The sequence below is a fragment of the Agrilus planipennis genome, unplaced genomic scaffold, assembly GCF_000699045.2.
Source record: "Agrilus planipennis isolate EAB-ADULT unplaced genomic scaffold, Apla_2.0 scaffold2, whole genome shotgun sequence".
Lineage (NCBI taxonomy): Eukaryota > Metazoa > Arthropoda > Insecta > Coleoptera > Buprestidae > Agrilus > Agrilus planipennis.
The window spans coordinates 3,246,986-3,271,241 of record NW_020442464.1 but is presented as its reverse complement, the minus strand read 5'-3'; the positions used below and the strand labels follow the sequence as shown (position 1 = coordinate 3,271,241).

At 34.9% G+C, this 24,256-nt stretch overlaps 3 protein-coding genes across 11 annotated transcripts in view; 1 reads left to right on the top strand and 2 right to left on the bottom strand.

The window, feature by feature from the left end:
* LOC108735445 (nucleobindin-2) overlaps nt 1–2,851 on the bottom strand; it is a 16,431-nt gene extending 13,580 nt beyond the window's left edge. Inside the window, exon 1 of the mRNA XM_018467663.2 lies at nt 2,833–2,851. The gene's annotated coding sequence lies outside the window, so the exon portion shown is untranslated. The remainder of the gene's footprint in view (nt 1–2,832) is intronic.
* On the top strand, nt 55–1,130 carry LOC108735827 (distal membrane-arm assembly complex protein 2). The gene has a single exon (XM_018468038.2). It carries the CDS (start codon nt 190–192, stop codon nt 1,072–1,074), a length of 885 nt encoding a protein of 294 aa, XP_018323540.1. The 5' UTR covers nt 55–189; the 3' UTR covers nt 1,075–1,130.
* On the bottom strand, nt 2,833–20,879 carry LOC108734606 (neurabin-1). Of its 9 annotated transcripts, none has more exons than XM_025980919.1 (13): nt 19,523–20,879; nt 11,200–12,313; nt 8,934–8,954; nt 7,953–8,341; nt 7,269–7,545; nt 7,034–7,197; nt 6,657–6,965; nt 6,472–6,602; nt 5,706–5,759; nt 4,243–5,418; nt 3,841–3,979; nt 3,306–3,550; nt 2,833–3,187 (listed from the first exon to the last, which is right to left on the bottom strand). In XM_025980919.1, the coding sequence occupies exons 1-13, from the start codon at nt 20,829–20,831 to the stop codon at nt 2,912–2,914; spliced, it is 5,604 nt and encodes a 1,867-aa protein (XP_025836704.1). In that variant the 5' UTR covers nt 20,832–20,879; the 3' UTR covers nt 2,833–2,911. The 9 variants fall into 9 exon arrangements, with proteins under 9 accessions (XP_025836704.1, XP_025836705.1, XP_025836708.1 ...); XM_025980920.1 differs by having other exon boundaries at nt 6,472–6,593; XM_025980923.1 differs by lacking the exon at nt 19,523–20,879 and adding an exon at nt 12,610–13,582 and having other exon boundaries at nt 6,472–6,593.
* Between the last annotated feature and the right edge of the window lie 3,377 nt (nt 20,880–24,256).

Below are 24,256 nucleotides of genomic sequence, written 5' to 3'. Positions count from 1 at the left end.
CCTACTTTATTATAAGTAAAAACAGAAAATGATAACGTATCTGTGAGACACTTTGAAACTATTTTAAGTGGTGATTATCTAACCTCAAATATTTAACCTAGAATTAAACTAAACTCATATTTAATAAATGGTCGAATTTTATTAATTCTAACTATAAATGTGCCCCAAGTATTATTGTAATATTTAAAAATGCTGTCTAAAAGATATTGTCTTATTCTGAATAAACTAAGGGAACAACAAACATGTTTGACTGGGCACTGTAGTTTCAAGATTGATTGTACTAAAGGAAATGATAGTAAACCTGAAAAGGAAAGTTCTAACGTTCCGTTAAACAGTGAGGAAACTAAAAGAAGAGTAGCTTTAACAAACCAAGTAACTAAAGAAGATTTGCAATGGCGTAAACCATGGAAAGATGAATTTAGAGGCTACTTCACAGTCTTTCGAAACTTTTATTCAGAAAAGAGTAATACGGAATTGATCAAGTTTCTCTCCAGTCCAATTGATTTATCACCCTCATCTATAAAAAAGTGGTGGATGAAGAAACAGAAAGAAAAACAAATTGTAATGCAAGGCTATATTCCAGAGAGAGTTGAAGTTCTTGGCTGTGAACTGGCAGCAGCCCACTTCATTGTTTTTAGAGGAGGTGCAGTAAAATTTTTTCAAGATGATAAATGGATTAAAGCAGATGAAGATGGAAACTACAGCTTACCTAGGACTTATGCAGAGGGCAAATTTTTACAAGGAATCGATTGCTCTGAAGTTGATCTACACTATGAAGGCCTAGTCAATTTTAGAAATTTGCGTCAAGTTGAATGGCTAAGCTTTAATAATTGCAAATATATAGACGACTGGTGTTTAGACACAATAAGCAATATTTTTAGTGAAACCTTAATCTATCTGGATTTACGTAATTGTTCTAATATTACACATAGAGGAATAGGAGCATTGCATAAGATCAAAACACTAAAAATATTGTACCTCGACTCTATGTATAAAGGTCAAGAACTCGAAATGACTTGTATTCTGTTACAAGAGCTGCTACCTGATTTAGATATACGTATGATTGATAGTTAGAATTATTATCTTTCTCTTGTGTTATTTATTTAATAAATTATTCTTATTATACTAAAAAATAAAATTTTTCTTTTTTCTGTTCTGACTGCACCAATCTTAATAATAATTTGATTATTTTGTATACAAAACTCTCCGTTTCTATTATTATAAAAACTAGTTTATTTAATTAAGGCAATTTTAAAATTAATCTGCTATAAAGCCTAAAGTATACCTACCTTTACGTTATATTTAGGGGTTCGTTTGAACGTTTTTAAACAGTTAAAAATTACAAATAAATTATTTATTGGATATTATACATTGCGATTAATGTGTATCGAATTACTATTATTATTATTATTAAAACATGTAAATTAAAAACAAAAATAAAAAATCACATAAGGTACAAACGTTCAAAACCAAACAGAAAAATCAATTTTAAAACCGCAAAAAATCGAGCAACGTGTTTTCTGAAGAAAAAGAAGAAGATAATTAGATACGTAAAAGAGATTTAAAAAGTCGCACGCAGTTTCAATTAAAAATTGGTCCCGAAATAAATTAATCGTAATAATTAAAAAACGTACACACATACATACAGCATATAATCAATCAGTATAATGCTATGTTACTATATGTTAGGTGTATGTATATAACGCAAACTTTTATTAGTTTGATTAGCTGCCCTTGTACTGCGTTCTTTAAGAACATTAATTAACTCAAAAACGACAAGTCGCGTTGTTATCAATAAAAATACTGCAAATTATGAAAACTCTGCAGTCACAAAGTCTACCAAAGCGAAAATGTTATAATAAATGATCCAGAACGCTATCTTACAAAAAATCACAATCAGTTCGTTCGTTGATGATAACATTCGAATCGTAAAATAAAGGGATAAAGTTTTGCAGAAAAAGGCATTGGAAAAACTTCAGTTTTCTTTGCATTTTAATAAATTATTAAACTCAAATAAAGATACTGTTTAGGCAAAAATAGGAAAGATAAAACTGGAACCACCAACCTTTTCAATCTGACTAGACTAGCTAAACTGTAAGCTGTTTTTTTTTTTAAAGTAATTTTTCCATAAAATCTAATTTGAAAAAAAATAAAAAGATCTATTAGAAAACATTTTCATACAAAGAAAAAGCAAGCAACTTATGTTCTCCTAGTCGTCATTTAAGTGTTAATGGTATTTGAAGAGAATTTTCCATATTTAAATTCTTTCAACGGTTTTTTATTATTTCAATATTATATAAAATACGTGGGACCTGGGAGACAACACCCTGTACAGCTAAATAAAAATTAACAACAAAAATCGCCCAGTGTGCGTAGTAAAAGTTCTTCCTATAATCCTTTTAAAATACTGACTGATAAATCTTTCAGGAGAATTAATAAAAACAATAAAAGGTTCCCAAAAGAAGAACTGCTTGAAAGAGGGAAAAGAAGCGATAACAAAGGCAAAATTAATTAAAGATAATTGATAAAATGTTTGGTCTTATTACTTGCTAGTATATGGCCGACTTTTTTGTAAGTAACAACCGTGTTCCTTTTAAACACCGTGAAACTACTACCTAAACGATAACAAACTGTACTTTACATTACGAAACACACGAATTAAAAAATTCAGTCTAATCTAACATCACGTAAATACAATTTTTTACACCGTAATATAATAATAAATTAGGAAAAAAAATAATTACTTATATACCGAATATGGCAGGAGAATAATCAAACGCACATCGGAAATATTATTAATAATTAATTAATAATAATAAATATTAAACTTACGTTACTTGCAAATTTACTATTTGGCTTTAGAAATTGTTACTTGTTTATTGAGATAAACTGTGCCTGCTAACGAGAAAGACTACTTTTTTTTGTTGGCTTTTTCGGCCATCTTGTCGGCCTTTCTTTGCATCTTTTCCTTCTCTTTTCGGTCTTTCTCCATTTGTTTCCGTTCTTTTTCGACCTGAAGTTTCAATTCCTTAATCTTACGTTTCAAACGACTCTTATCGTCGCTCGAAATGCCCAAAATTTTAAAATCTGTCGACGTCAGTTGCAATAACGCAGATCCATTTACTTGTAGCTCGATAAACTTCGATATGTGCTGCTCTAAACCTATCGCTAGCAACCAGTGGCACACCTGAAAATTAAAAAGATTTAATGTTAACTAGTACAGTAAAGAAAACTTCAAATATAAACGTCTTCAAAAAAATCAAAATAGAATTTTCTAATCTAATATAATAAAGGGGTATTATTACCTGTTCCTTGCTCCACTCTGTAACGGGGGCGGACTGCCAAAAGTGCGAACTCCTCTTATCGCTATTAATACTAGAACATGACAAGCTGAGGTCAGACTGTTGCGTCCATGTGGAGTCGTGTCTAGAAGGTGACACCGAACCAGACGAGAGGCTTGAGGGTGAAGGTGGCGTTGGAGAGGTGGCGCCCTGCTGCTGCCACGGAACTGTGCCTGGGGGTGAGAGTGTTACAGGAACAACCTTTTTGACTGCAAACATTAAATTGCAGCCTGTCAATAAACACAATACACAAAGACACTGTCAACTGTGAATGTTGTAGTCACATTTTTACCAAACGGTAAAAGTAATTGAAACTGGTTAAAGAATTAATCTTAACCGAAAGAAAAATATTACGTTGGACCATTCACATTTGATTTTTAATGATAAGCACTTAATTTAAAAATTAATTGTATTTTAAATTGGTGCTTCTCTATTCTAATTATTTTGGCGATGTGCCTTTTCATGCTCTCATTAATTTATGTAACTGTAAGATACGTACCTCTTGCATTGGCTTCATTCACAGCCTGTCTTATTTCTTCAAGTAAGTGCTGAGCAGTACTTTTACTTTTCTCAGTGAGATCATCCGTGGAACTTGTAACGCTTCCCGAATCGATACGCTTTTCCCTTTCAGCTAGTACCTAAAAAAAAAAGTAATTTAATATTCTGATAAAAGAAAGTGAATGATAATTATTAAAATTTTGATATCATAATACATTTTTGCTACTAATATTAATAATAAACTTTAATCAAATTATTTTATAGTTTTTTAGTTTAAAATTCTCTCACACTTATATACACTCTAATGCAAATTTAGAAATAGAGTAGAATGCTCTTTAGCCTTCTAGGAATGGGAGAGAAACATGAGATGGATGAAATAAAGACAGAATACATATAAGTATACCTGCTTAAGTTGCTCTGCCAAAGAGGTAGGGGGTCCCAGACCAATACTAGCTGCTTTATTGGTTGTTGCAGTAGCCCACGGATCCGGGCTACTTTGATGTTGATGTCCCTTCTGGACTCGAGCGTACACAACGTTTGCTCCTACGACAGGTGCCTGAGCAATCGCAATCGGTTCCTTATTAACTTGATGTGCTGCAACGGGACCCTGCGAATACCCGTACGTTGTCTGCGAGTTGTAATACAAACTTTGAGCGGAATATTGGGTGTGCGAATGGGACGATTGGTGCACGGTGTACGTGTTTGAGTCGTAAGTGTTTAACGAAGTGGGTCGTGCTAGAGGCAAACTGTTTCTTTCGGTACTTCCCCGCGATTCCGAACTATAATTTCCGCTTTCTGAGCTATAATCTTTGGGATCGGACCTTTTCAAGTCCATGTGCGGACTGTGCGTGGACATTTCGTCACCAGAGTTGCAACTGTCGTCTAGACCGTAATCAGAGCTGCTGTTACTTAATGAACCCTTTTTAGCAGTGGGAAGTTGCCTGTTAGCTAGTGCCCCCCGAGTGGCTAACTCAGCTTTACTTTTACTGGCTGAAATGTCTAGAAGTTCATGGGGAGGTACTGCTTTGTCTAGTTCTTCTTTGATAGGTAATTTCCGTTCGACTGTTGCCGTTTTGTCCGCATCTTCAGGGCTCGTGTCTGAAACTTCAGTGTCAGAAAATTCGGTATCCAAGGCAGTCAGGATAGGTTTGGGGGGTTGTTTTCGAGTCATTTGGGGAGTCAACTGCTTTAGACTGATGCTGTCGTAAGGGAGACCTATGGGAAGTCCCGCTTTACGCTGTGTTTCTAATAAGTCTTGTTCAAGGGCTATAATACGATCCTTGAGATTTTTTACCAACGCGTTATATTCGGTATCTTTTTCTTGAAGAAGTTGCTGATAAAATTCTTCGCGATGAATCATATCCAACTCTCGCTGTTGGAATTCTCGAACAAGCCGTTTGGCTTTGTTGTATTTTTTCTCCAGGGTGGTGTATTGAGTTTGGGACTGTTCGAGCATGTTTTGGTAATTTTGCATTTCTTTGCGTGTTTGGTTCAGTTTGCTTTCAGCATCGCGCAATTTTTGGTTTGTCTGCTTTAATTTTTCGAGATTTTCTGAATCGCCGCTGTTTTGCTCCATTAACTGAAAATTTCCAATATCCACATAAGGATCTGAGGCTCTTATATTTAGCAAAAGTAGTTGGTTTTAATTTTGCTTTTTTATTATTTGATTGAAATAAAAAGCGCTTTCCAAAATACTTCAATTAAGAAATAATTATCCAAAGTGTATTTACCCAAATTTACAAAAAAAGGGAAAATGAATCGTTATATTAAACCAATTTTGTTTTATTTTTTACGTTACTGTTATGTTATCCTCTCTTTACAATGCGTACAGAAACACCATGCTGTTAAAATATCACTTGCCCTTACCTTATTCTTAAGCTGTGTAATTTCCAACTCAGAGATGCTTAGTTTTTGCTGGTTCTGCATAACAAACACAAAAAAAACATGACCGTGTTAGCAGGCAAAATGCAACAAAGGCAAAGATGCATCCCAAACACTCTACACACACCACGTCAAAATACACGTTTCAACAAAATTTGCAGCGTAAGCACAAACACTGTCTTAGATGACTTAAGTATAAAATCAAGAAGAAAATTCCGATATTTTAACAAAATCTAATAATATCCTATACTACAGCTATCTATGACTCAGATTTATTTTTAATGAATAGTAGCAAGTCATTGAAATTTATAAAAGAAATAATTTTGAAGTGCAGGGGGTTTACTATTACTAATGTCAGATGTGGTTGATATCTGGTCAATGTATTTCGCCTAATAAGAAAAAACATTATACCACTCCACTGTTGAACTTTTTGTAAAGTTTACCTAACTTAAGGTGTTTTCTACTGGCATTAATTATAAATTATATAGATTTTACCTGCCTTAACGGCAACATACATAAATAATTTTTAAATTGTGCATAGATAAGGCACAGTACCTTTCCAATGATATTAGGTTTCATTACGCTGCTTTTATAAGCCAGTTTCGACGTTCACATATAAATGTAATGATCACACCCACATTTGAGCGATAAGCACGAAGTAAAGCTAGATAGTAAATATATATGTATTTTTTTAGAAAATTAGACGTTTAACATCGAAAACCACACACAAACTGCTCATCAGAACACTTACCTCTTGAAGGAGCAGTCTCAACGTTTCCACGTCGTTCATGTCATTATATTCTTGTTCAAATAAACTTTCGTTGTGAACTGAAGGACTTGGAGGGCCGTCTGAGAAACTACTGTTGGCAGAGCCTGCAAAACCTTTTAATCTACAACTAATTTCAAAAAGAAAAAAAAAATTGATTTGCTGCTTACCTGTAACTGGAACTGTACTGGCATCACTGTGATGTTCTGCTTCTAATTGTCTCTGTCTTCTCTCTTCTCTCTCCTTATCAGCTTGCAAGGATTGACGGATTAGCTGTGCAACTTCGCTATTTTCGGGATCCTTTTCGCGACCAATCAGAAATTTTACAAGACCCGATGTGTTCCTCAACACACTGGCTGCATAAGCCTGCGTAACGCCAACCAAACTTTTGCCATCGACTTCGATAATTTGATCATTAACTTGTATACGACCATCTTTTGCAGCAGCTCCATTTGACGTTATGGTTTTCACGAAAATACCTGAAAATTATATTCGACCAAATTAAAATATACATGCTTAATAAAGTGAAGGTCAAATTGTAACTAACCCAATTTTTCTAAGCCTGCGTCAGCTCCAACTCCCATTCCAATGATACTAAGTCCAAGACCTTCCGGACCTTTTACAAGTTCAACGGGAAATACGTCCATCTTTTCCACCCTTTTTTCCAATTCATATTCAGCTGATGCTGCAACGGGATCAACATCTTCGTTTCTAAATCAAAAAGAAAACAAATCCATTAATGCTTTACCTTTAATTTCTTCTTTATTAAAAAAAAAAATTACCGTCTGTCGTAGTCAGTTATACTGAATGTAGAATAGACGGTGATAGGACCTACAGAGAAGGAGACCTTCGAAGGCTTCTTGACATACATGGGGTACTCTAAATCGTCTTCCTCGTCCTCTTGGGGTAACCCGGGAATTTCCATGAAAAAATGACCGTCTTCATAATAATGGACTCCTTGTTCTACACCAATTATTTTTACGTGTTCTGGGACAAACTCTTTTGTATGGTACTCGTTAGTATCCAGAATGTTAGCGTCTGATAAACTTGTAGCAGAATCTAGACGAAGAAGTTGGAGAAACTCCTTTCAGTAACTAACAATTTATAGAAATCGTTTGAAATAACACTAAACATCATTTGAACCCGTGCTGATAACTTTTGATTTTTGCTTGAAACTAAAGTTCAGTACTACAGAATTATTAGAATTACAATTTAGTTGTTATACATGCAATAAATAATTAATTTGTTATGTCACCTATTACATAATATGCTCGGCATTACTTGTTTATTTACATTTGCTGAATAGTCAATAATATTTTCATTGAAGCTATTTCTTTATCTGTTTCGTTTATTAAATTAGATAACAAAAAAATGTCGATCCATAACAAATTTTGCACACTACGGGACATTTCTAAAAACGACTGAAGTTCTACTATAAACTAAAACTCTTCTTATAACTTACTTACCTATTAATCCAGAATCAGAAACGGACATGCTAGATTCTATCTTGGAGTTCCACATAGCATCGACTTCGTGACTGGATGCGTCTATGCTGGACATGGATTCCTGCATAATGGAACTAGTTACAGATTCTTTCATGCAAGTCTGCTCCATGGATTCGGAGGTCCGATCAGCCGATTCTGTAAGTGAATCCTCTTGAAGAGACGGCGGTCCCAAACTATCATTGAGTGACTGGGGACCCGTCGAATTTTGTAACAGGGAATTAGGACCTGACATCGAGTCCTGCAGGAAGCTATTAGAGGAGGTATCTGGATGCCAACTACCGGGTTTGAGATCGGTTGGACCCAATAATCGCGTGATTTCTTGAGCTTCTTCATCTGATAAAATTTCTTGTCTAGGTGCAAGAAAAATTATAATAAAAATTGCTCGTCGTTTACTTTAAATTTAATTCATGTTATCAATACACGATATTGATAAATACACGTATAAAAGTTTTGGGAAGTTTCAATGATATAATGTAGTACACCTAATAGAATATGAACGTTAAGGGTTGACAAACGCAAAATTAACATGCGAAAAATCACTACAACAGGCATTTACTGAAATATATATCTACATCCATTTGCAAAGCATTTACTATTGTCCATAATTATATAGGGATACACCTATATGTAAATATAAAAGGTAAGTGCAACAGCATTACAAAAGTAGTGTTTTGACTAATTCTCAAAATAAGAATAACACCTATGTATGTATGTATATGACAAATTGTTTTAAAAATCTTATCAAAATTAAATCAAAATTTCAATCTATATATACATTCATGTACATAAATTTTATTGTAGCACTAAACACAATTTATAATTAAAAACTCATTAATTAAATGCGATGAAAAGAAAATAGAAAATAAAGAAAACATGTTAAAACAAGACTAAATGGGTGCTCAAAAAAAAGGCAAAACTAAAAATGCACAGAACGTTACATACCTGATTCGTTTTTCCAAAATTCTGTTGGGAGGAAAGCCAGACACATGCAGAAGAAAAAATTTCATAATTACAAAGTTGAAATTCATGTGAATGAACAATAAAATAAACGTGAAAGAAGACTATGAATAAAGAATAGAAAAATGCAACCTGTTATAACTAAAAGTGCATCTTGTTACACAATAAATAACATGCTCTAAAAATTGCTTGTTCCAATAGTACCTAACTCTATAATATGTGCTACTTTATCAAAAAAAAAAAGAAAAACATTTTAGATACATACTTGAAGAGAGGTGAAAGCTATTTTGCTTATAGCATATTATAGCAAATACATGTATTATTTTACAGATTTTTACAAAAGCCCCAGGTTACATCACAAAATAGATAAACCTGAATTGCAAAGACTATAAATAGGTACATCAAATTATTAAGTACTGCTGAAATTTACAAACAGAAAAGGGACCATGTTTTTGAACAATGCATTTTCATTCAAATTATTTTATTAATTGTAATTTCATTTAAGTCAACATGTCATTGATTAATTAGAAAAAAGCCCATAGGTAATTCGTCTTTTTGACGCGTTTGTTGAGTAAAATGAAAAAGGGACTTTATTGTATAATGTTAAAAATCAATTTCTAATTAAGGAAGACCGAAAAAAGTTAAAAAGGCAATTAGTAACGTCTGACAGATACCAACAACAGGTAGTCTACAAATTACTTTCAAATTAGACTAACAGGAGACTCATTACATGATCCAGATATTGGCGCAACATTGATAAAAACATAAAAAATACATATCTTCAAACACTATGATTTCTTCAAAAATTCAAAACATTACGAAAAGAATTATTCTTATTAGGGCTTTGCAAAGACAACACAATTAATTTACAATTCATTAAACGGAAGCGTTAATAACAAAATAAAAAACAACTTTCTGATATAGTGAAATTCGCAAACAAATGGAAGATTAAGGTGCATTTGCTATCAATAAATATCTTAATCAATTACGTAAAACTTATTGAAAAGTTGTATTATAAGTAATTCGTGAAGTTGAGACGTACTAAAAAGTCAATATTTTGTTGTGTTTCCTACTGTCAGAACAGTGAAAGGTCGATGCTCTAATTATAAATAAATTTTTTTGATAAATATACAAAGCTTTCGCAGACAAAATAACAACTTCAGATAAATATTAATCAGCTGGGAAGGAATTATGTAAAATCTACAGAATTTTGGCAACAACATTAAAATTTTGGCACGGACAACGTCATTTGAATTTCTCTTTTATGTACTTAAAAAAAAATGATTATTCTGGACAAAAAAAATTAAAAAATATCGAACCAAATATAGCTACTTTCTTGTTCTTTTTAAAGCCAATTCTTTTTAACGTTTTCCTAAAATCCTACAAACAAAAAAATGACAAATCGAATTCTCAGTAACAAATTACAGTAAATCCAGTTATAACCCCACGGTCGCTCGCTATAGTCTGTAAACGCTATAAGCAATTGCTGTATGTAGCTATTTTGTATTCATATTTTTTCAGATGATAACTTTAGACTATAATCTTTAATTAATCAATAGATCAGTTTATTTTACGTAGTACCTATACCGTATATGTAAATTATTAGACCTCAAGTCTGCTTTGATTACCACCCCATTGTATATCCGGATTTAAAATACAATATACATTGCTAAAACCGTATCCTTTATTGTTATAAGAGATGACATTAAATAAAATGGTTGTTATCAGAGTAAACGTCATAATAAATCAATGCATAAACATAAAATTTAGTCGTTATATACGAACCGACGTTATAAACGTAGTTCTTATAAACGAGGTTCACTATATTCTTATTTTAACTTTAAACGTTTTCGGCCAAATTAACAAAGTACCTTCTTAGGGATATTATTTCTAACAGTAATATTTCTTTCAAAAAAAACTTGTTAAGTATCTTCTACAAAATTTTTCCATGATTTCACAGGGATGAAAGCGCAACATTCCCTCCAACACTCGCGAAATGACATTTAGTGCTTACTAGATAAGGATTGCGATCATTCACGTAGTAATTTGAACGCTTAAAATGTAGGTATTATGGTAATAAAAATCATATTGGGAAGAATGCACGGCACCCTATCCCGGGTGAGAATTATCTTCCTTTGATACGTAACAGGTATAGGTACTATTTTCGAATTGACTTTTCTCATGTTCAGAAAAATTGGATTGAGAATTGCGAATATTTAAAAGAAAATAATAATCCAAAATCTGTACTCACTTTGTACTTAACAAGTTTTCGGCTTCAGCTGGAGTCATGCTATCCGCAACATCTTCTTCTACTGTTTCGCAAAACTTTTCACTCGAATTCACGTCTGTGTTCGCACCATTCACGTCCACGTCACAAACTACATCTACCGGCAGATTAGCACCATTATTTTTAACTGATTCGTCCTTTTCCGTAACAATATCACTTAAAACACACTGACTAGACTTAATATCGTTTACTTCTTCCCTTTCGCTATTACTTGTGCTTCTCCTCCTTGATTCTTCCTCGTGAAGTTTCTCTTGATCAATGAATTTTTTACAAGACTCCTCAAAACTGTCCTGACTCTCCAACTGTGCCAGAACGGAGTTTGTTATGTAATTGGGAGGATTATTGTACATGATGTCCGAATCTATCGATTTCTGCTGAACTATCGTAGTTTCCGGAGTGCTGCAATCCAATTCCGAAAGAAGATCCGTCGACTTGGACTGGGTTAAAGAACTGTTGGTGATCGTTTGTTGGACGCAAGTCACCTGAGATCCTTCAGAATCGGTGGAGGTCGACTTCTGTTGAACGAAACTGCTTTGCCTTGCTTCGCAGGATGTTTGGGGAACGACAGTAACCTGTGAATCTTCCGACGTAGACTTCTGAAACGAGGAATCGGAATCTCGTTGTGGAGAAACCGATACCTGTGGTAAAGATTCATGAGACACGACAGAAGTCGACCTTTGATGTGAATGAACTTTATGAGGAACTGCGTATATAGGATCAGGAGTTGGCGATTCTTCGGTGGACTGTGACCTAGATCGCTCAGTGGATTTGATAAGATCGAATGTTTCCAAATTGTTATTGATAGGAACGTGTTTGGATTCAGGTGATTCAGTACCACCAGCATCTTCGGTTAATAGAGGCGGTACCGAATCTTCATGCGGCTTAAGTTTGGCTTTGATTTCAGGATAGGGTTCATTAAAACCACCCTCATCTGCCGTCGATGTGCTCACCATAGAGGGTGGCCTGTTACCCAGACCAGCAGCTGGAATATTTAAGGAAATACTAGAAACTTTATTGCGCCTAGTCACAGCTACATCTTCAATCTTTTCGTTTTTCGATTTTGATGATTCGGAAGAATCTGGAAGCAAAAGAAACACGTTGGAACACGGAAAAATATGAATAAACAGCTCGCAAAGTAATCAAATTTTATTTTTGAAAGTGCTTCATCGTGCAAATCAGGATATACTATCACGTTAAGAGGAATTATAATTTTTGTGGTATTTAGGGGTGAGTCTTCTTCAATTAAGGTACATAAATAAGTTTATTAGGAGAAAGAGACGTCCTTGTTATCAGTCATTTACATCTTTCAACTTTTATAGGTTAATATAGAGGGATATTGTGTTAAGTAACAGCTAAATTCAGAGATTAACTAACCTGAACAATTGACGCAGAAAAATTTCAACTTCAAACACATTTTATTCAAATACCTCACCATTACAACGCTTTTATTAATAACATACAATCTTTATGTCATTAGGCGAAAAAGAAAACGCATTTTGCGATAATATTACTTCAGTTAATAAAAGTTGGGGCAGCTCATTCATTCTCCTTCATAATAAAATTAATTAATAAAGGGCAACGACATCACCCGCTAAATAAACGACACAAACATGAACGAATCGTCTTCGAATCGCATTTGACAATCAATATGGACGCTAACAACAAAGAGTGACACAAAATTATAAACAAAATATAAGTTCACGTTAAAACAGACTCATTCGTTTCCTACAAAGGTTTTCGTCAGTCTTCAACAGTTTGGTGCGACTTTTTCTGACCGTAAAATCAAATAATCTGTGCCCAGCGCAAGGAAGATGATATTTTTAGTGATTTAATTTGGACCACGACGGTCGTTTTCACAACACGCACCCAGTTCACTATCGGAAATTTTCTTTTGCGGAAAAATCAGTGTACATACGCGTCGCGTCGTGCTGTAGCAGGCATTCGGGCGCCGCAATAATAATAAAGTTAACAAAGTCGGTCCGCGATATCAACTCGATGTATTTGCGCTGGATGTTGAATGGACCAGCAATCACGTGCACTTGCAACAAACAAAAACAAAAGGTTCGTAGCAAGCTGGTCGTACTCGTCTCGTAATAATAGGTGCGTAAAGAGACAGACGACTGTCGTCTCCGACTTAAACAGTCAAGACAACAAGAGAACGAGTAATAATTTTGCAACGCGAATATTTCAGGACATACAGGTATCACAACGTACTTGGAGTACCAAGTTTTCGCGATATGTGTATGTGTATGTGTATGCGTGGTGACACAGGGACAGGAACCACTTAAATGCACGTACACACACGAACCGACGACGATGAGAGAGGAGAAGTCTGTACTCTCCTTACCCAACACACCGATGACTGATCTATAAATAAAAGTACCGCAGGCCTACACATACTGGCACATATGTAGTTATAGACACACATGGTTATAATTGAGTACAACGTGTCCCAAATCCGAAACAAAAACAATAACGAAAAGGTCCAAGTCGCCACTATTCAGGAAGACGTTGCTTGAATCGACCCCGTGAAAGATGCTTTCGACGCGATGATGCTGAGCTTTCCTGGAGTCGTCTGAAATTTTTCTTATCGCATACTCGCCTTATGGATTTGAGGACACTAAAGCAATATGTTGTCATTCAATTTTTGATAATCGATGGCTGTAGTCTTGTTCAACTTCTCAGAATATTTATGGAAGCAATAAAAAAAGCAGCATTCTGTGGTGATCGAAGAGATTTGAGAAGAGAAGTCAATGTCACAGATAAATGGCATGTTGAAGACCTTCCAAATGTCTTCATTCGCCTCAAATAGCTCCACGAGTTCAAACCATGCACACTATTTCAATTCTTGTGCCTTCAACTCTACGCCAGCCAGTGTATTCATAATTAACCTCTTTATTTTCAAGTTTGCTTGTCTATCTGTTTCGAAAGATTGAAGAAGAAGAATCAAAACACATATTTTGTTAACTAAGCTGAATGTTCCGAGTAGAATTAATAGGAGTTAGTAAGTCACACAGGTTGAGGATGTCAAAAAAATAATTTAAAAATTTTGTATGGAGTTACTCAGTATCAGAATTGAATAAACGATTGCGGTTTCTTCGATGAAGTTTAACAAGAAATCATCATAACTAAAGATTGGTTGGACACACTTCCACTGCAGCATATCCTGAACGAATCTTTGAATTTCTGGAAAACTATTAGAGCAACTTATATCCATAACTACTTATTGGCCAATAGTAATTCAATCTAGGTCTACCTCTGCCCCTGTTAGTTCCTATTTCTTCTTTTAATATGCCTCTCACTAGCCCTTGATGTCTGGAAATACTTTCTAATACCTCATCATCATTTCTCCATCCACGGTATTCTTAACATCCTTAAAAGTTACTTTCATTTATAAAACTTTAACACCATCTTGTAAAGGAAGATTCCAATTTCAGCACTATAAGAAAGTACAAATTGATGAACTGGATTTTCCTAACCAATATCCATCTGACAATCCCGATGAAATTTCATTTTCGATTTTCCATCCACTACAAACTCCCTAAATTTTCACATTAATATTGCATATTACAAAAAAATGTCCCGATGAAGTCTTTTGAAACTACCAGATCATCGATACAAATACATGTATACACTACCGGATACTAGAACTACATATTCTATTGTCAAGCGTTTCATTATGAATCAATTGGGCTAAAACGACCTTAGACCTCCTTTCTTCTTTCATTATTACTGAGTAATATACGGACCCTCTCGCTATTAAAAGTCAAAAAAGCACTAAAAATGTGTCAATATTAATTATTTGCACACTTCTTGGACACGCTGTAAATAGATACATCGAAGCTGAAAACTTGGATGCTGCTTATTCTATTCCTTACACCGTCCACCACAAACCGCAGACTTTCTGCCAACATTATCATTCGTGCTCGGGTCATTTCATTAAAAAATTAGACGACGTCGTCCTGATCGTCGTTTGTTAGCGCCTCCGTGCGGCCATTGGCGTCCGGAAGTTGCGGTTTGAGAGCAATAAAAACACTGGCTGTTGCCTTTGACGGAGATGGTAAATAATAAGGTAAACGATAGAGAGAGAAAACGATATGGTCCGCGCCTTGGCCTTCGGCCGGTCAAAAGTATGTGTCAGCTGCCGGATGTTAATAATATTTCAGAACTGACCCCCTTCGTGAAACAAAACGAAAATAACAAAAGGCATACATTCGACAATAATAGATCAATAACAACAATCATTTAAATTTCAGTTATTTATTGACTCCTTCAAAGCGCCGATTATAATTGTAGTGGATTCGGTTGTAACGACAACTCTGATGTAACGTCTGTTTTTATTAGTCTGCAAGTTTGCTGTTCAAACCGATGCTAGAAATGTCGTTAATAGCGACAGCAAACTCGGATATAATATCATACTTTTATTGTTTTACTGTCGTATTATTGCCTTTGCCATTACCATATGGCCAGCATGGCTAACGCTTAATGATTCCCAAATTGTTCAATTTTTCTTGTGTAAACTTCCGTTATTAGCGACACTCGGTTATTACGTCAAAAAATTCCGATTCCAAGAATAACGTTATAAACGAGTTCTACTGTATTTCATTGTGTTTGTAGTACATTATTATTAAATGGGATTAAACGAAGAAGAATATTCAACTGGCTAGTACTAACCATTTAATGTCAACGTTCCATAAAAGGCATGCGTCTATTATGCACTTAAGAACACATTAACTGGCAACGATATTAAGAAAAAATGACAATGCAGGCCACTCACCATGAAGTATGTTGTACCTACGTGTCTGTAAGAAAGAAAACTCAAAGCAGCATGTGTGGGAAAACTATTTTTACTACAACTACTTCTTTGATACACATACGTACTTTGTGAAAAGTGTTGATTTCATATTCAGCGTTGTAGGTAGTCTAACCCTATTCCAGGAGGCTTTAAGATATTAAGACTTATTTAATAGTTCAGATAAATTGGTTGAAAGCTTTATTATAACTTAAGTTAATTAATTTATCTAAGTACATGTAGTTATTATGACTGTTATGAGTTGTCCTTAAAAATGAGATTTTGAAGAACAGAAATTGCTTGTATTAAAGCATTTAAAAACTATTTTTCACTATTGAAATTCGTTTCTTTTAGTGCATCTTTTGAGGCAATAATTCTATGATAAAATAAATCAAATCAATGAGAATCAGAGTTGTAGGACCTAAAGGATTACAGATTATCCTTAACAAAAGAACCAACTTTACCACTTTATAGATTTTTTTGTGAAATCCTGGTATAATCATATTAAATTTTTGTTTATATTTTTGTGATATTTTTTCCATTTGATATTGACTTCTGGTTTCACCTATCAAAAACAAACCCTCACTTGTTCTTAGTCACCTTTTGCCCCCATCAAAACCCAGAACTCTGTCCCCCTTAGACACTGTCACTTTGTTTGTATATATACATGTATGTATTTGTAAATATGTTGTAGTGTCCATGATTTACATGGTGTAATTAAAAAGCTGAATTTTTAAGGTACATAAGGGCGCTACCTCACAATGACAATGAATAAGTGTTTTGTTTTTGAAGTACTGCATCAAATAGCGTGTACCAGGGCCCGAGATAATCATATTTCACATGCATAATTCATAGATATTCTCTAGAGTTATTTAACAAATGGAGCAACGAAAAACAAAAGAAGGTTAATTGGGAAAAAGACAAAGCACAGTTGAGTATTGAGACAAGTAACAATGACGTATCTTTCTCATTTTTCATTTCTATTTTCTATGCTCAATAATTAATTAGCATATTTGTTATCTATTTTTAATACAGCAAAACCCAGTGACCAAATGAAAGGTTTAACTGATTGTGAGTCCGACATGGCGAAAACGTTGTTAAAGTAGCCGTAGCATCATTAATCTTGACGATTGTTACGGTTTTGCAGGCAACAATAACCTACATTCATACTCATCGCCTACATACGTGGTATATAAAAACAGAGAAAAAGAAGCTTCAAAAAAAAAAAAACGAGAGAGCGCATTTTGCATAAATGATGAACCAATTAAACGGAAAATCTTATATAAATAATCATCGCGATGAACGCAAATCATTTTTATTTACTGTTATTTTCAGTTATGCATATGATTTTTTTCGATACTTCCTTCTTGTTCACTAGAATCCTGTTCTTGCAAAATAAATATCTTTATCAGATTCCTATAATTTCTAGGATCCATTGTGATAATGGCTTTAATGTTATAGAGCTAGATAACTAATGTTACAATTAGTTAAAACTCCAAACTGAACCGAATAACATCAAACTGTTAATAAATGATTAAAACTACATATTTTACAAACTTCTTCATAAGAAGGTCATAGCGAGTTCTTAATCCAAAAGGTCATCATTATCACATGAAGTGTTTTAATTTTTGGTTAAATTTATTGAGGGTTGAGCAGATTTAAATCATTTTCTTCGAAAAAAAAATCATTAATAACAAATAAAGCGAAAGAATTTAATTATTTTCATTCAAATGTATCAACAAGAATACCAATTTTGAAGCTTTCCGATTCAATTCCCAATCTATTCCTTAATTTAAAAGGTACAAAAGAGAAACAACTCTCAACTGGAGCTGAAAAAGTCATATTGAAGATTGCTAAGGGTTGAGGTTTTCCAGTAGACGTTTCCACTTTAAAAAACCATTTGGGATTTCGCCAGCCAGTTCAACAATCAATTCTAATAAAGCATTCTAGTAGCCACGACTGTAATAAATCTACACATATTATTCTTGTGGGTCATAGTTTCCATGCGCAGTGAGAAACCCAAACGTCGAGAAGAATATTATGAACCATGACCGTGAAAATTTACGCAAAAGTAAATTTTTTTTGAAACACTGCAAGTATCCAAATTCGGGAAAATCAATAATGGATAAGATCTGTATTTAATTGAAATTAAAATGGATAACAAAAATTACTGAAAATGAAGTAAATAGTTGAGTTACGAATATAATTTTGGTGAATGCATCGGACATGCGAGTATATATATAAAGATAAACTTCTATATGTATGTACATGTACTGGTTAAATTAATTAACGACAATAATTACTTTCATGGCACTGACATTCAATTAACTCAAAAAGAGATCCAATTTTCTTAACAAAGTCGTTATTTTTTGTGTTTTTCGTAGTCCATTTATAAATTAATTTTCTTGTCAAAAAATAAGACTTACGTTTACGTTACCTTGCAAAAAAGTGATACTTCCTACCAACCAATAAATATTGCACGGGTAACGCAGTGTATCCTTATTTTTGTGCAACCAAGATGGTAAGTAATGTGTTAACAGTACTCACGCATTTTATGTACCTACGTTGGTAGTACGTTTCATTTAAGTAAATCTTATCTTACAGAGGCGTGTGTGTCGAAGGTAATTAAAGTGCTGAAGTATTGGCAATAGTGATAATTGCAATAACTATAAGTGAAAGCTATCAACTTGAATAACTGTTTAATCACTTAACACTACTTAAGTAAAAACAAAAAGAAATTATGTTCGCGGTTTGTAAAGTTAATCGATTGTAAAAAAAAAGAGGTATTCAAAAATGTTACTGCAATAATGCAGAATTGATGAATGAAGAATTTAACAACTAGATACTCCTGATGTAGAAAGAATCGCTGTTAAGACATAATTAGTAAGTAAAATAGTTTGTTACATATTAAATAGGAACCTGGTCTGGCAGGTACGGTGGATGCTGTTTGGTCTATATAATGGTTTTCAGTAAATTTAAACAACAATGCGCTAGTCTAACTCAACTGGTAACTGGTCCAAAATCGATACAGAAAAAGACGACGTTTGCAAGACTTGATCAAAAATAAAATAAAAGTCATTAAAGTCATATTGGACTCCCCCCACCACAATAGCCTTCAGTAGATTTATCAGAACTGCATTGGGATAACCAAAAATATTTACACTTCTCTTTTAATTTCCAATGTGATCCAAAAATCCAATATTAAAAGTCAATTAGGTTGTTCAATAAATTTAAAGAACAATGCGCTAGTCTAACTCAACTGGTAACTGGTCCAAAATCGATACCGATCGTTTGATCAAAAATAAAATAAAACTCGTTGAAGTCATATTTGACTCACCCCACCACAATAACTTTAGTACAAAACAAATCAGTAGATTTATCAGAATTGCAATGAGATGACCGAAATTATTCACACTTATTGTCTTTTAATTTCCAATGTGATCAATAAATTAATTAAAATAGGATACATAATGCATAGGTGTAGTTTGGACTTACCATTTATCTCTTTCTCGCTTCCTTCCTTCTCTTGTTTTTCACTTTCAGTCTTGACTCTGCTGGGACTGCTTGGTGGACTAATGGACGACAAGCTTCCCGAAAAACTGTCCCTGTTCCTTTCCTTATCCTCCACTGGACTCTTACTACTAGAAGGAGATCTCGGCGAAGCCGATGAGGCTGACGGAGGCCTAAGGCTTTCCTGACTAGGAGACGATTTGATCGGGGAATCGCGTCGTAACTCATCGACACTACCGCCACTATCATTCGAAACATCGTCTGACTTATTGTACAACGTTTTCGGCACGAAACCGCGTCTACTACTGAGGTCTGACTTTATGTATTTATTAGAAGTAGGACCTTTCGATTCGTTTACGTTTCCGGGACCAACTGTGGGTGCTTTAGGATAGTCTTTCGGCGGCGGAGTGACGGGTTCTTTGCTATTGGTGTTAGGAATTTCATTGGCGATTGGACTGGTGGTTGGTATGACTGAAGCGGGTCGGTTTTTGCGCACGAAATTCGACCTCCGGTTCACTTCCGCGTTATCGGAAGAGGGAGGTGACGTGTTCGTTATCGAAGATTCGCGAGATCGATTATTAAACGACGCGCTTCGAGTTGCGGCAGCCGATTGACCATTATTAGCACTTACCCGATTCGCGTCACTACCGTATCGACTTGCGGCACGGGTTTTCGTGAAATGCGAAGTCCAGTTCCGTTGTTTTTCGATCAGTTCGCGACTGTTAAACTTTCGTTCCGGTTTTTCAGGCTTTTTCGGTTTAGTCCTGTCGATATCGTCGACGTTTTTGGTTCGTTCGAAGCCACCGTTGATCGCATGGCCGTTCGTTTTAGTCTCGTTTAGATTCGCGTCGTTCAATACCGGCACGCTGCTACTGAAACTGTTCAAATTGGTGTCGAAACTTTTTGGAGACGGCGACCGAGACTTATAGTCGCTTCCGCGGGTTTCGCTGTTCGCGGAACTACTTCGAGACCTCGAGTCCAATATGCTGCTTGCACTTTTCGTCGACTGCAACGGAAATACTCGTTCTTTGTTGTTGCATTTATTCTCTTCCCCGAGCTTTTCGAATAGAGCGCGAGCGTTATTAAACCGTGTCACGTGTGATTCCGTTCGAATCACAGTCACCGTTGGCGCGTCCATGTCTTTTTTGTCAGAGACGCCATGTTCGTCGCCCTTGGATTTACTCCTAAGCGGAAATAGAATGTCCTCCTTACTCGCTATCTTACCGCCTTGGAAGATGTTCGCGATTTGTGAAACTTTCGTGCCACCCACTCGGGTATGTTTTTTCTCGTCCATCGTTTCGTATACTGAAGAGGGCTTTTCTGTAACAAAGAAATCACACTAAATAAGTTTTTTTCTTCTATTCTTTTCCAGAAAAGGTCATGGTACACTTTAGCGCCGCTTAAGAAAGTTTCTCATACTATAAGAAATGAATAGGAGACACAGTTGAGTAAAACCATGAAAAAAATGGACAAAATTTACAAAATTGAATGAGACAATTTTAAGCTAGAGTGTGATTTGCCATTACCTGCTGGGGGAAGAAGAGAAGGGGGAGACATGTTATCCCAGAAGGGGAGAAGAGAGGGGGAATATATGCTATCCCAGGAGGCAAGTGTGGAAACCTCCAAAAGAGGCAAACTGTTTGCTTCTCAATTGATTAAAAAATGAATAAACCAATCAATGGCATAATAAAGCTTAAAGTCATCATCCTAAGACTAGTTGGACACGTATCTCCACTCTTTTCTATCCTGACTTAATCTTCGCATTTCCCTAACTAGAAAAAAAAACTTTTGGGTGTTTCATTCCCACCAGCCAGTAATGCTGGTGGACGGGCAGTCCCTCCGGACTATACCGGAAGGTAGGGCGGAAGGCTCTCTTCAGTCTGCGTTCAGGAATCGTGGGAATGGGTGGGTGGTGGATCAGGTGAGAAAGATGAGACGGACGAAATGAAGACAGAAGAGAATGAAAGATTATCTGTGGAATATTATTGCCTCAGCATTTGCCTAAGTGATCCAAGGAAACCACAGAAAAACTTGAACTAAAGCAGACGGACCCGGAATCGAACCGGCGTCCTCCCGAATGCTAAGCAATGGTCTAAACCTCTAGGCCATGCCGCTCCGTCCTAACTAGAACAACCCACATCCTTAACTATTTGCAAACAGTAATCTAACCTAGGTCTACCTCTACATCTCCTAACTCCTGTTTCTGTCTCTAATATGTCTCTGACTAGACCTTCATGCCTGAGAAGGTGTCCTACCAACCTATCTTGCCTATTTTTTATTGACTTCCATATAGTCCTTTGTTCTCCTATTCTTTCTAATACTTCTTCATTTCGAACGCTTCTAACATTTTCATTTCCGCCCACTGTCCATGTTTCGCACCCGTGCAGCGCCGAGCACCAAACATACACCTTTAACAACTTTTTTCGAATTTCTAAATTAATCGTTCGCGAGCGCTATTCTCTGCTTTATATCCCTACTACTTCTTCCGTCCTGACTTATCTAAAGTGAAAAATATTTTATGTAGACTTACATTATTCATAAATTTGCTACTATAAATATTGAACTAATTAGAAATGATTTTGACATATTTATGTAGAAAGTAGTCAAGCAGAGAATTTGGTGACACCAACTTTCGCAAAAAAACTGCATCGCCCATTAACTAAAGAGTTGAAGGTAATAAACATTCAAATACTGCCGCTTATCACCATTTTATCTTGCAAATAAGCCGCTCGAATAATCGTTAAGAACGTTTCTAATTTTCGGCGATGTTATAGTGAAAGTCTTTCGCACGTGTTTACCATATAAAGATACTGCGCTCGTGTCAACAAGAAAACACTTGCTCGTGGTCGGTTTCACCGGATTTAGCGACGCATATTAATCGATAAACACATTTTACGACATACACCTATATACGTATATCGAATTCCGTTTTTAAAATGTATCGGAAGAATTTGCATAACAATTCTATACGCGATGGGTGTTGGCTGGTGGTGATGGTGTAAAAATGGACTTCTACCATCGAAAGTTTCTCAATGGAAGAGATATTGTTGGTGAAAATATGTTCCACATACGCGTTTAAAGCAATCAATGGCATAATAAAGCTTAAAGTCATCATCCTAAGATTGGTTGGACACGTACCTCCACTCCTTCCTATCCTGAGCTAATTTTCGCATTTCCCTAAAATTAAAACATCCTACATCCTTAACTATTTGAGAACAGTAATCTAATCTAGGTCTACCTCTACTCCTCTTAACTCCTCTAATATGTCTCTAACTAGCCCTTCATGCCTGAGAAGGTGTCCTACCAACCTATCTCGCCTATTTCTTATTGAATTCGATAGAATCCTCTGTTCACCTATCCTGTCTAATACCTCTTCATTTCTAATTTTCTCTATCCACGGTATCGTCATCATTCGCCTCTAACACCAAATTTCGAACACTTTTAATCTTCTAAATTTTTCGCACCCGTACAATGCCACGCTCCAAACATACATCTTTAGAATAGAAGTGACTTCTTTTTATTGAAGGCAACTCGACCCTGCGCTATCCTCTGCTTTATATCTCTGCTACAACGTCCGTCTTGACTTATTTTACTTCCTAAATACCAAAAATCAGTTATTTCTTCTAATTTTTTCTCTCCTAGTTTATACTCGCTATTATTGAAAAAATTAGTTTAGATAATAGGATTTTACCAAACTTTTGCAGATGAAAAACGGTAATAACTTTAAATAAAGATAATATATATCGTAACCAAAACCATCGTCAAAATTTGCAATAAATGCGAGATTTCAAAGTCAAATATTGGCTTAAAATCATATCTCCCATCAATTGATATGATATAAAACCGATCGAAAACCAATGCTCTCTTTGATGTGTAACTGATAATTAATTGAACGTAAACAATGGAACGCTAACGTTAAACAACCGTGACTTAGCATTTGACATAGCAATGTGTGAGGGATGTGTCAACTGAATGAACTTTTTGGATTAATTCTTTCTTTTTGTCAAGCGTTTTATTGGTGTATACGATAATTTAATAAAAACTTTCACAAAATTTTGTACCTTCGGGTCTGTATTTTTGGCGTTCCGTTATTCAATCGATTATTTATCAATTACTTATCGATGAGAACATTATTTAGATGTAACTAGTATCAATTAATACAAGACATAATTAGAAACTAATGAGTTATTTGACTTTGAATCAATTTCGGTACCCTCAGTATTTCTTACTGGAGAAAAACTAATATTTATAGTAAATACTATCGACCAAAAAATTTATAGACACTGGTAATTTTCGTACTTATTTTATTGTAGTGGATTAAAGAGCAAAAAGTTTTACAAATTGTTATACCTAAAGATGGATTTGATAAGATACAGAACCTTCAATAAACGTCCAATTGGAATTGAAAACGTAACCTTCTTTTGATTTCCAGTCTAACCTTAATTTGTAAAACTTGTAATCATTGTATACATGTTTTTTAGCCCCTAAAAGTATGGCGCTATTACAAATCCAGAAATACAAGTTGTTTTAGTGCCTAATTTCTAATTGCAAAGTAAAATAACATTCGTAATACCCACCGATGAATTAAAACGTACTGTTAATGGTTTCGTACTCTTTACTGCGGAATGTAGAACTTAGTTATTTTTATTATTAAAACAAAACTCTAAACTTTTTAGGTGCCTACCATAATACACTATTTAATCTATAAATATTGAACTA

Excerpts from the sequence above, each read along its gene's own strand:
- LOC108734606 (XM_025980916.1), bottom strand. The coding sequence starts at position 20,831 with ATGGACGAGAAAAAACATACCCGAGTGGGTGGCACGAAAGTTTCACAA. Across the intron at positions 7,198-7,268 it reads ATAACTGACTACGACAGACG|AAACGAAGATGTTGATCCCG; the intron begins GTAATTTTTTTT and ends TTTTTGATTTAG. Across the intron at positions 5,419-5,705 it reads TTACACAGCTTAAGAATAAG|TTAATGGAGCAAAACAGCGG; the intron begins GTAAGGGCAAGT and ends GGAAATTTTCAG.
- LOC108735827 (XM_018468038.2), top strand. The coding sequence starts at position 190 with ATGCTGTCTAAAAGATATTGTCTTATTCTGAATAAACTAAGGGAACAA.